The 12,831-nt window shown below is 55.0% G+C and overlaps 1 protein-coding gene and 1 long non-coding RNA gene across 2 annotated transcripts in view; one reads left to right on the plus strand and one right to left on the minus strand.

Annotated features, from left to right (window-relative positions):
* The first annotated feature begins 10,355 nt into the window (after positions 1 to 10,355).
* On the plus strand, positions 10,356 to 11,688 carry LOC125612604. The gene is made up of 2 exons (XR_007343078.1): positions 10,356 to 11,179; positions 11,390 to 11,688. It is a non-coding gene; the product is annotated as an uncharacterized LOC125612604 (long non-coding RNA).
* A 678-nt stretch (positions 11,689 to 12,366) lies between these two features.
* Positions 12,367 to 12,831, minus strand: part of LOC107151629 (carcinoembryonic antigen-related cell adhesion molecule 6-like) — a 22,351-nt gene continuing 21,886 nt past the window's right edge. The window contains 1 exon segment of the mRNA XM_015497026.2: positions 12,367 to 12,703. Within this exon segment, the coding sequence (XP_015352512.2) occupies positions 12,638 to 12,703 (66 nt within the window). The 3' untranslated portion in view covers positions 12,367 to 12,637.

Genomic DNA, 12,831 nt, shown 5'->3' on the forward strand with positions numbered 1-12,831 from the left:
TCGGGGCTTTGGGGTTCATCTTTAGCAGGACTCAGCCTGGGCTTGGGTCCCCTGGGGCAGGTGTGCCTGGGGGCATCTTCCAGGGGGATGGTGATACCATAAAGCTGGAGAGACCTTCTCCTTTTAGCACTGTCTGTCACTGGGTCTCAGCCCAGGTGCCCCTGTCCCTGCAGAATGCCATCTCGTTCCACAGTGGAGATGGCGCAAGTGAGACCTGCAAAGGGGGGACCTGGGGTTGCAGAGGACTTAGGTCAAGAATAAGGTGTGTCAGATCACGGTTCTGAGCATTTACTGACTCAGTTCAAGTTCTCAGGAAATTCCACCTTTAGCAACTTTAAAAACGTAAGTGTGTGATAACTGCCTCATTACAGCAAAAATATTCAACAGAGATGAATAATTAATAGGTGAGTCCTAAAGTGGGTTATAATTCACTGCCACCTGAGGGTGTCACTCTTGCTAGAACTGACCATGTTGGGGACCTCCCATTTTACTCCCCGCCATCCTCCTGTCTGCTGGGTCCATGCTGAGGGTGCTGTGGTCCTGGGACAGCTGCAATCTCTGAGAATTGCAGAGTCTGGCTATTTAAGATCCACCTGATGGAGATTCCAGCGTCATCCGAGAGGCAGGTCCTGATCACAGAGAGCGGGGTTGTGTTGGTGGCTTGGCTGGAGGGCTCCCTGGTCTCTGCTCTGTCCTCCTCTGTGGAAGGGGCTTCAGCTTCAGACCTGCTGGGAAGCAGCGGGGCCAGGCCAGTCAGTGCTGCTGCCCAGCTCCTCTCCCAGCTCAGCCCCTCCCAGTTCCCTTTCCGTGCCCCACGCCACACCTGGAGAGCCAGGCTGATGGGGACCCTGTCCCCTGAGAGAACTGGCTCAGCCCAGCATGTGCCTGAGCTGTGTCCTAGATTAGGGCTTTCAGCACCCCACAGGCAACCCTTGGGGTCCCCATACCTGTGAGATGATTTCCTTTTGTGATCCAGAGCCCAGTTTGGTGCCGAATCTTCCCTATGTTCTCCAGTGCTCTGGGAGGTAGATTTCCTCCCAGCAGGACGGTGACAGCGTGACTCTGGAAATGGAATGGGTCCCACTGAAGTATGACAGGTACAGGGACCTACCCTCTATCTCTGGTGTCACCTCCCAAGCCTCAGGGACCCAGACCCTAGTGTCTCAGGGAGAGCTCCAGGGCCTGTGGTGTAGGGGCATGTGACCTATTTCCTGGGAAGGGAGGATGTGGCAGGGGGAGGCCAGTGACCGTGGGCTCTCTGTCCCTGGGGAAAGATCTGAGGGGAGCTCTTCTCTCCATTTGTTGGAGCCCTAGCTCAGGCCTTCCCGTGTCCCTGTGGGGCCCTCTGTCCTCTGCCTGCATCGTTCTCATGTGGTCACCTGCCTTTCCCCATGGGTGATGCCAGGAAGGAGGGGACTGTACAGGGACGTGTGGCCTAGCAGGGTTCTCCCAGGATCAGGAAGGAGCGGTGGGAACAGAAGCTTGTGGGAGAGAGCCCATGGGGCCATTGGTGCCCAGGTGGCAATCAGGTGGCATCTCCACCTCCACCTCCAGCCAAAGCCATGCTCTTGTCACCAAGAATCACCACTCTGAGTGTTGGCTGTGAGTCCCTTGTCACCCCCTGGAGGTCATGAGGAGACTTGTGGTCAGTGTCAGAGACTGTAGCAGGGATGCTGCCCAGGGTCCAAATGGTGAGAGCTCTCCCTGACCCTGGGCACAGGTGGCTCTGACCTACAGGCTGATTATCCTCCATTTGCTCTCACTCCCAGACCAAACCGTCTCCCTCCAGGCTGCCAGTGCCCTGAGCCAATGACTGGTCTCTGGTCCACAGATGCCTAATAGGCCCTCAGCAGGCAGAGCACGGGGCTCAGGCTGCAGACTGACATGCACCACTGACCTGCCACCCATGATCTATGTGATATGATTCAGCAACTGTGTTCCCTGTGCCTCAGTCTCCCTTTATTGGATACATGGGAAGTGGTGTCTGGTTCACCATGTTGTCTCTAAGTTAACCTTGAAATACTCACAGTAACCTGACCTTGCTTTAGAGGAGCTGCCCCCAAAGAAAAAGCCCCTACTCTGATCTGCCTCCCAGTGAGAGCGCCCTGGGCTGGTCCCGGGAGGACCAGGAGCTCCAGGAGCATCTCTTTCCTCTGTTCCTCCCCTTGGGGACATGGACCTTTCGTGGAGCCTCATAGAAGTCCATCAGGGCACCTGACTTGGCCTGAGGCACCTGTCCCTCTGTGCTCACCACACCTAGTCCCGGGAGAAGGAGATGCCCAGGTGCCCTTGCCCAGATGTGGCTCCTGGGACTGTGCCCTGGCTGGTGACCACCTCCAGGAGCTACCAGATCAGGTAGCCAGTAAATCATTGCTCCCCAGCAGCCCTCAACAGGAAGCCAAACTCCAACCCTGGCCACATGTCCTCAGGGTCACCTGGAGCCAGGACCCTGGGACAGAGATCTGGGACAGGAGCTCCCTGGGCTGACCTTCCCTGTGAGGACTCCAGGGCCCTCAGGCCAGGCCTGACTCAGTCCTGCAGGGTCTTTCTCAGGGCCATGCTCCTGAGAAGGGCACAGGGGCTGGGCTGAGACTGCTCTGCCTGGGCCAAGTCTCCCACCAGACCACCCTGCTCTCTGCCAGTGGATTCAGGCAGAGGACTGGGCTCTTCTGAATTCTGTCTACAATGCGTATGTCCTGCACTAAATACTCCAACTCCACTGTGGGGACGTAATGCACAGGAGGAGGTAGGCAGACCCAGTTCTCAGGGTCCTGTGTGTGCAGTGGAGTTAACCCCTCCAACACCCAGAGGGCTGGGGCATCACTCACCATGTACACGGAACTCTCCAGTTGCTGCTTCAGTCCAAAAATAGGCATCTATGGTTTGCAGGGTGTAGAATCCTGTGTCTCCCTTTGTCACATTCATGAACAGCAGGGACCCATTGGGGTGTATTGTCTCTCTACCACTGAATTCAGGGCCTTGGAAACCTGAGTGTGTGATTTTCAAGTAGGATACAATTAGATGGCTGCGGTCTGTTATTTGCCCTCTGTACCAGGCGTAGCCTACAGTGTTCTCCGACACATTGTGGACAAGTAGAAGAACGTCTTTCCCTTCAGCAACATCGGAAGGCACTGGTACAATAGTGAGCTGTGCAGTGGGGTGCGGGTTCCAGAAGGTTAACAGTGAGACTAGGAGGGAAGAGAGAGAAATCCATCAATACTGGGCCCTTCAAACGGGGTGGAAAGATGGGGCCCAGGTCCTCAGCAGGAGTCCTCATCCTCAGCCTTGGGGTGTATGTGCATGTGTCCCTGGGTCAAGGCCAGCAGCATGACCTCCATTCCTTCAGGACCCCTGTACCTGTCATCCTCTCTTGGGAACAATTTCCCCAGGTGTCTGCAAGGCTGGCCCCTCAGTGCCCTCAGATCCCTGCTCACACCCAGGGCACCTGGGCACCCACCTCCCCTGACCACCTCCTTACAGACCCCAGGTCTTCCCTGTGGACATTTCCCTGCTCTCTGCCCTCCTAGATCTACACAGCACCTGGCCTCACCTGCAGATCTCCCTCTGGCCTGGCTTCCTGCCCTCTAGAGAGGAAGCTCCAGGAGGCAGAGACTAGTCTGACCCTTGTGGTAGCCCAGGGCCTGGACCAAGCTCAGTCTCCTGTGGATGAGTGAAGCAGGGTCCCCACCCTGAGGGTCCAGGTGTCTGTGTGCCAATGTCTGAGGCTGGTGGCTTGAGAGAATGTCCACTGCTCAAGTTGCCTTTCTATTTGGAGAGTGGCCCTGACAGAGCTGTTAACAACGATTTTCAAAATATAATGGCCCCTGGTGATTCACTTGGAAAAGAGAACCCCTGAGCTTTCTGTCTCCCTTCATCTGTTCCTCTTGGTGAGCTTCTCTCTGTCTTCTGTGTTCTGTACTCAATGGGTTCTCAGTGGGACAGTGTGAAGCCCTGTGTCCCCTGTGAGGGTCTTCCCCGGGGGACACCAGCAAGGCTGTGCTCCACCTCCCGCCCTCCTCTGGGAACTGTCCCCTCTTACCTGCCAGCAGGACCCCCTGCCAGGGGATGCCCCCTCTGCAGGGACAGGCTGAGGGGGGCCGCATGGTCCCTGCTGCTCTGTCCCCTCTGTGGAAGGAGCTTCACTGAGACCCGCTGGGAAGCCCAGGTCCAGGCCACTCAGCCCTGCTGCCCTGCTCCTCTCTGAGCTCAGCCTCCTCCCAGGGCAGGAGCACTTTCCTGGGTCACAGGGCTGGGGGCGGGTCTCTGTGGAGGAACCTCTCTGTCCCCTCCCTCTCAGTCCTGCCTCCTGTCTCTTCTGCTTTCCCTGTTGGGTTTCACTACTGCATGCCACACCCTGAGGAGCAAGGCAGGTGGGGACGCTGTCCCCTGAGAGAAGTGGCTCACCCAGCACTGGCCTCAGCTGTGTCCTGGCCTCAGGGCTCTCAGCACCACACAGGGAACCCCTGGGGTCCCCTCACCCCTGGGCATATTTCCTTTATGATAGAGAATCCCAGGTTGGCCCCACATCTTCCCCATGTTCTCAAATGCTCAGGGAAGGTGGCTTTCCTCCCTACAGGCAGGGGACAGAGAGAGCTCTGGGGTCTAGAAGGGGGCCACTGAGTGATGGCTGGTGAGGGGACCTGCTCTCTCTCCTGGTGTCCCCAGCTTGGCCTCTGAGTGGCTATCTCAGGACTTCAGACCTTTTGTGTCCTGGGAGGGGAGGACTGTGGTAGTGGAGGTAGGTGACCATGGGCTCCTTGTTCCTCAGGGAGAGATTTTAGGGAGACCCTCCCTCTCCATTGTTTGGTGCAGCTGTGGCTCAGGCCTGCCCATGCCTTCCTTGGGTGGCCTCTGTCCTCTACCTAGTGATTCTCCTGTGGTCACCCTGACTTTTTCATGGGTGTTACCCAGAGGCAAAGGCCTGCTCAGAGGGTCCTCACAGGCCCAGGAAAGAGGGGGATGGGAGCCGAGTAGGTTCGTGGGAGGCACCCTGTTGTCTATTGGTCTATTGGGGATGTAAATCTCGCCACATGTCCACCTCCTGAGCCAAAGCCTAGTCGAAGCCTCAGAATCCATTTGCCAAGTGTTGACTGTGAGTCCCATGTCGCCCCCTGGAGGTCATGAGGAGAACTGTGGCCAGTGTCAGGGACTGTAGCAGGGATGCTGTCCAGGGTCCAACTGGTGAGAGCTGGCCCTGACCCTGGGCAAAGGTGACCCTGACCTACTGGTTGCAGAGTGGGTCCCGTTTACTGAGTGTCCCCAAGATACCTGACTCTGTCCAGTGCAGGGTGAGTCTAGGGAGAGGACGGGAGTTGTCTTGGGGACTCCTTCTCCAGAGTAGGGAGGACTGTGTCCCCAGGGGATGGGCAGCCTCAGTAGGGGCCATCTGTGCCTGAGCGTTCAAAGGAAGGACATGGGGAGGTGTCTCCTGAGGCTTTAGGGGGCAAGCACTGGCCTTGTGAGCTATATCTGCAGTTGGCTGGTGTCGTGTGAGTATTATGGAGATTATCTGGCCAGATACATGACACAACCTCTCATCCCAGCTGTTCAGGAGGCTGAGACAGGAGGATCGCTAGTTTGAGGCCAGCCCATGCAACTTAGTTTGACTTTGTCTCAAAATAAAAAAAATGCAATGTAGTTCAGTGTTAGAGTACTCCTGGGGACAATCCCTAGTCCCTTTCACCTTTCTCTCTCTCTCTCTCTCTCTCTCTCTCTCTCTCTCTCTCTCTCACACACACACACACACACACACACTAAGTAGAGTGGGTGTATCTTATACACATCTTTCTTAAAAACTTTTCATAGTGTAATACTTATTACAAAAATGTTCTCTATTAACCCTTTATACTGCAGAAATACATGCCATGAGTCCATTTGAATATACAACAACCACTACTATCTCCAGGATTTTTTCATCACTTGCACTAAAACTCTGACGATTAAGCTCTCATGTCGCAGGACCCTCTAGCCTCAGGTAACCTTGAATCTCTTTCCTGTCTCTATGAATTTCCCTATTCCAGATATTTCATATAAATGAAATTATACAGGGCTGGGGCTGTGGCTCAAGTGGTAGCGCGCTCACCTTGCATGCATGAGGCACTATGTTCGATTCTCAGCACCACATAAAAATGAAATAAAGATATTGTGTTCACCTAAAAACTAAAAAATAAATATTAAAAAAATAAAATAAATGAAATTATACAACCACATGCCATTTGCTTCTTGTTTAATCATGTTTTCAGGTTGACCCAGGTTGTGATGTGCATCAGAACTTTATTTTTCATGGCTAATTAATAATCCAACATATTTTTAAGCCATGTTTTTTATGTGTTCCTCTGTTGATGGACACGGGGTTGTTTCCACACCTGCCTGTTGTGAAGAATGGTGTGGCGAGCCTTAGCCTGGGGGAGCTATTGGAGTCCCTGTTTCCCATCCCGTGGGCACGTGCCCAGCCGTGGGAGTGCTGGGTACATGGGCTTCTGCCTGGCTCTGGCAGAAAGTGCCCAAGTGCTCTCCACTGTGACTGCAGCTCTTCAGAGTCCCTGGGGAATGTAGGAAGGTGTGGAGTGAGGTGTCATTGTGATTTTGATTTGGTTCCTTAGTGACTGATGACACTGAGCGTCTTGTCATGTGCTTATTGGCCACTGGAACATCTCTGGAGACAGGCCTTCCAAGCCCTTTGCCCTCCCCCTTCTCTTTCACTGCTGGGGATTGATCTGAGGGGCGCTGTACCTCTGAGCTACACCCCCAGCCTTTACATGTACTTATTTATTTTTGTTTTGGGACAGGTGCCCAGGGTGGCTTCAAACTTGTGAATCTCGTGTCTTAAGACACCTGGGATTACAGATGCCCAGGACTGTGCAAGGGTCCTTGGCATATTCTAAATTTAGGTTATTCTTTGGTTGCAGATTTTTACCCATTTGTTATATAATCTAGACATGAAATCCATATCACAAAATATATCTGCAAATATTTTCTTCTATTCTTTACTTTTTCTTAAACTCATGCCACATTTTGTTTATAAGTAATTTCAACAAAAGCATATGGGTCCATACTGGTTTACAAAAACAAGTTCAGTCTTTTATGGTAAATACTTTTAGTGTTTTAAAAAATTAATTCATTTTCATATTTGAATGTCTTTACAGGTAAGGATTCATACTCCTGCATCCTGCTTGTTGGAAGGTAATGTTGAGGATCAGATCACAGGCTTCCTCTTCCCAGTGTGCACAGAACTCCCTGTGTTCACAATGTCATGGACCCAGCAGGTGTCACTGATGTGTGGCTACAGACCCTTGGGAAGCCCTCAGTGCTGTGGAGGTTCAGGCAGCCATGTGGCTGTACCTTGAATCACTTCTTCTCCAGGGACTTCAAGTGATTAGTAGTGACAAGCCCCAGTCAGTCTCTGCCCTCTTACACTCAGTTCTTCTGCCAAGAAGGGGAGGATTTCAAATGCCGAGTTGTTACTGGATGTTGGTGTAGACACTGTTGATTGTCACAGCTAGGGACGGGTCCTACTGGACTTAGTAGGTACAATTCCAGATGGTGCTCGACACCCCACAGCACACAACCCCACAAGGATGACCAGCCCCAGTGTCAGTGGAGAGAAGGGAGCCCTGCTCTGCGCCCTTGCCCGACCTTCCCAGAGCCTCCCCTCCCCCTGCTTCTTCCCACCCCTCACTTCCCTCCAACCCCCTCCCATTGCATATTCACTGAAGGTGCCCTTTGCCCAAGGTCAGCCCTCACCTGCCCTCTCTGGGGGCCTCTGTTCGTGCCTGGCAGGAAGTGTCCACTAGAGGGCGTGCGCGCTCTTCCCTGAGCTCAGGGGAGCCTTGATGTCCTCTGAGACCAGGGCAGCTGCTCTTCCTACCCCAGCCCCAGTCCTGGGTGGAGCTGAGGATTTGCTCTAGAGGGAGCTCCTGGGACAGGCACTTGGGACAGGGACCCCAGGGAAGAACCTCATGTAGAAAGTTTGTGCACCTGGACTGGTGACCCAGGACCAATGCCAGAGACTAGGTCATTTGGAGGGGGAATGTCTTAGACTCAGTGGCTGGACACTCAGGAACCTGATGCCCCTGCCTGTGTGGCCACCGGAGGAAATGTCTGTGAGCCTGTGTCCCTCAAGGCTGTGTCACCTGGGATTTTTGTAAATAGGTGTCAGCAGGGCTGCTGTGGAATATTCCAGACTGGACCTACTGCAATAGGAGATGGGTCCTCCCAGGTATCCTCACTGGAAGAATCAGGAGGGATGTGACAGTCACCAGGCACAGATGCCCATCAGGGCCTGAGGGGGCAGGAGGATCTGGGCCTCATTGTCACCCCTGAGTGGGGATCAGGGTGTGTCATCCTGCCCACTCACCTCAGCAGGGGCCATTGCTGGTTGTCTGTAGGGGATTGGGCTTCCCACCACCATCTTACAGGGCAGAGGAGGATCTGGAACCTTCCCCTAGAGTCAGACTGTGGAGGAAGCAGGTGAGTTAGGAGATGGAGGTGGGAGCTCTTGGTTGATGGGCAGCCAGGAGACGCCCAGGCTCTGAGTGCTGCAGCTGACAGTGGTCAGAGTGGTCCTCTGGGAATCCAGCCTTGTCCCTGCAAATGTTCATGAACTTCCCACCTCTGTGCTCCTCAGTTCCCTACCTGAGCTCCTAGCCACAGCCACCCTCACAGCTGAGGCCCTGGGTCCTACACCAGCACTTTGTCCCCATCTCACTGTGCAACTCTGGGTGGCTGCCCACCTCTCTCCTACCCCAGGTCTTCAGAGTGGCTGTCCTAACACCACTGTCCCCATAAGGGTAAATGGTCAGCTGAAGGCAGAGTCCTTCCTGGTGGGCTGAGGGACCAGCAACGGGGGCCCCTGAGTCCTGATTATCAATGAGTCACCTCGAGGTGGCAGCAGCTGAGCAGAGCTGGAGAGAGAGACTGGGGTGAGTGGGACCCAGGAATGACTGAACTTGCTAGTGTAGATGGCAGGTGGCTTGTGCTGTGGGAACAGGGAATTTAATGGAAAATGTGAGGTGTTTTCTTGTTTTTTAGATTTTGGAGTTTGGAGCTGAAGGTTCCCCTGAATGTCCCTGTCAACCTCAGTGCTATGCATGCATGGCACAGACTTCAGGTTCCACACTTTGATGCAGGTTGGTATTGGGAGCACCATCAGCCTGGCCCAGGGGACCCTCTGCATGTGCAGCTACTGCAGACAGCTGTGCTCTCAGCTGGGAATAGTGCTCCTTCCTCCCTGGGCCTCCTGATCCCAGCTCCCTGAAGCCCCAGCCTCCTGGCAGACCCAGCAATCATCCCCCAGAGGGAACTTCAGGCCTGGTTGTGCAAGGGCAGGTGACCTGTGTCCTAGGAAGAGGTTTGGCAATGGAAGACAGGTGACCCTGGGCTCTGCTGCTCTTGGGGAAAGAGGGGAAAGCTTTTCTCTCCATTTGTTGGTGCAACTGTGCCTCAGGCTTGCCCATGTCCTCTGTGGGTGGCCTCTGTCCTCTGTCCTCTTGTGGTCACCCTGCTTTTCCCCATGAGTGATGGAGGTAGGAGGGGACTACAAGGGACCCATGGCCAAGCAGGGTTCTCCCAGGCACAGAGGCTCAGGGCTCCCCACATGGGACTCTCCAGGCTCCATGGTGATGGGACAGAGGGTCTCCTCCCTGATCAGGATGTTCACTACAGCCTGTCTCCATCAGGGACAGCAGGCATGTGAGGTGGAGCCCACAGGGCCATTGGTGCCCAGGTGAAAATCAGGCGACATCTCCACCTCCATCTCCAGCCAAGGCCACACTCCTGTCTCAAAAGAATCCCAAGGCTGAATGTGACTGTGAGGCCCATTGTTGCCCCTGAAGGTCATGAGGAGACCCATGGCCATTGTCAGGGACTGTAGCAGGGATGCTGCCTAGGGTCCAAATGGTGACAGTTGGCCCTGACACTGGGCACAGGTGGCTCTGACCTACAGGCTATAGGAGAGGTCCTGTTCACCTTGGGTCCCCAGGGTGCCTGACACCCAGTGCAGGGTGAGTCTAGGGAGAGGACAGGGGTTGTCCTGAGGACTCCTGCTCAGAGTCGGGAGAACTTTGCAAACAAGGATGGGCAGCCTCAGGAGGAGCCAACTGTCCTAAGGTTTCAAAAGAAGGACATGGAGGTGTCTCTTGAAGAAGATCACAACCAGGATGGTGCATTGTTAGGAACCCATGGGACACTCTTGGTTTCTGACTTGGTTGAAGTTGTTCTCTGTTTATTTTCCCTGAGAGTCGAAGGCATGTGGGAGGCTTTTCCTGTCTGGCTGGTCCCACAAATGTCCAACCTGAGCAGAGGTGACTCCTACAGACCCCGTGATGAGCACCCAAGGCTGGCAGTGAGCAGGGAGGGGTCTAGGAGGTCTGTCCCCTCTCTGTGCAGGTCAGGGAAGGTGGAGGGGAGCAGGAGGCTGAGGAATGTGGCTGAGGCGGGGCACAGGCAGATTTGGGTTCCCTGGGGGGGTGGAGGGGACCCCAGCCACTATGCAAAAGCAGCACCTGCTGTCACAGGGAGAGAGCAGCAAGTAGATTGCTATTCTGGCTGCAGGTGGCCTGGGAATGACCTCTGGGTCATATGGTGAGGCCAGCTGTATTGTATGTGTCTGTTCCTTTCACAGGTATGAGGAGGGATGGGACCAAGTGTTTCCTTGACAGTCAAATTTCCTAGTGGTTGCTACTGCCCCAGCGCCTTTCTCTGTAGAGGGTCAGGAGGGACCTGAAGCTGTGTTTTGGACCCAGGGCTGGTTTCACAGACACCCTGTGGGGCCTGCTGCCCTCAGGGAGGGAGGAGAGGGACTAGGGTGCTCCTGCATGCTGAAGCCTCAGGTGTCCCACCTGGTGAGTCTGCTCAGACACCTGCCTTGGGGGCAAATGTCAGAGCTGGTGGTTGTCACTGACCTGAAGCTGGCATGATGTGGGGGCAGGTGTTCAGGAGCTCAGAGCACATGGCTCCTGTAGAGGGGAGGGTCTCAGGGGCTGAGCAGGTTGACCTGGGGAAAATGGGAAGGACTGCTGGAGAGTCAGCCCTCATCTGCCCCTGTCAGGGTCTGAGGCTGTGTCCAGGGAGAAACACTGGGCACAGGGACAGGGTACAGAGGACCCTGGGGACGCTCAGATGCAGAAGGTGAAGAGGAATCCACCCCATCCACGTCAGGGAGACTCCCCTGAGTGCACAGGTGACTCTTCCACTGGGCAACCTGGGGGGTGAGTGGGACCTGACATGACACTTCCTGGAGGGCTTGGCGTGACACAGTTTCCCAGGGGCTTGTGTGTGGCTCAGGGAGCAGGATGCGGTGCTCAGGGGGAGCTCCAGCTGGTGTGGTTCCCAGGACAGGACCTGGGGGAAAAGATTCCAAGAGCTTTTAAGATGCTTTTAAGATTTTCAGGGGACTTGTGTTCCTGCGCACACCCAGAAGAGCCTCCAGAAGAATGCAGCTCAGGACACCTTGACTCTGCTGTTTCCGGCCACTGTGTGGGAGCCAGTCTGTGGCAGCTGCACCACGAAACCAAGAAAAGAGAAGTCATCGTGTGTGACCTGATGCTATGTTCATGCAGGACGAGCCTCACTAGAGCTGAGTCACAGTGGAATCTCTGAGGATGACTTCCTACTTCTCATGTCAGGACAGACAACTCTCAGGCATCAGCAGAGTGTCCCCTAATCTTTACTAAATTTACCTCTAATTTCCAGGAATGTAGAGGCCTGATCTACATGAACCTACATGAGAATGTCCCCTGCCCAGCCTTCAGGGAAGGAGTCAGAGCAGTGGCCAGGTGTATCGAGGAGGCTGTAGAGCACATCCTGGTCAGGGAGGAGACCCTCTGTCCCATCACCATGGAGCCTAGAGAGCCCCATGGGGGAGCCCTGAGCCTCTGCCCTGGGTGCTGGAGTGTGCAGAGGAGGCTGGTCCCAGGGAGACCAGGCAGGGCAGAGTGGACGGTGATGGGGGGGCAGGGCTGGAGCCTCGGGCAGGGCCTGAGGCCCTTGTTCAGGACCTGAGTCTGGGTCTGGCCCTGTCCCCTGATTACTCTGATAGTCAATGTCCATGTCCCAGCAGAGGTGAAGATGTGCTGAGTACTGGCCTTTGGGTGGAGAAGAAATCTCGGCCAGAGCTCCCACCCTGGGTCCCTGAAGCGTGAGGGCCACTGAGTGCTCTGCTGGCTGCAGGGCCTTGGGACCCTCACCCTTCCCTGTGGACAGACCTGACCTTTGCCCTGGCTCCACCTCCCAGCTCCTGTCTCCCAGGAAGAGAAACCCTGTGGGAACAACTTAGAGACCACGATTCCCCTGCGTGACACAGGAGAGAGCTGACGGGGAACTTGAGGGGAGTGTCTGCCAAGAGACGTTCCCATATGAACCAAAAGAGCAAAGGAGGGAAGGGGGTCTTTATTCAGCGCCTTTCCAGGTGATCTATAGGGGCCCTTCCCTCTCCCTGAAGCCCCTGTTCCTGGGCACAGGCAGCCTACATGTGGCCATTCAGAGCCCAGGGCAGCCTGTGATCTAGAATCCCCAGGGACCCCTTCCCCTCTAGGTTCCAGAGTCCTATAGGGTCAGGCTCCACCTCTGTCCCATCACCCAGCATCTGGGATCTAGCAGGACCCTCCCTCAGCCCACATGGAGCATCGTGTGGTGGAAACTAAGAATCCACATCAGCCTTGTGGTCGACCCGGCAGTAGATGTCCAGGTCAGGGTTTAGTAATTCCTGAAAAAGAACAAAGAGGCTCTGACCCTTCTGAACCAGGGGACCATGAACTTCTAGGCCCTGGCCCACCTGGGACTGCTCTGTCCCTGTGTCTGTCTGGGCTCAGAGGCTCCTGTTCCCAGGCCCAC

This window comes from Marmota marmota, unplaced genomic scaffold, assembly GCF_001458135.2.
Source record: "Marmota marmota marmota unplaced genomic scaffold, marMar, whole genome shotgun sequence".
Lineage (NCBI taxonomy): Eukaryota > Metazoa > Chordata > Mammalia > Rodentia > Sciuridae > Marmota > Marmota marmota.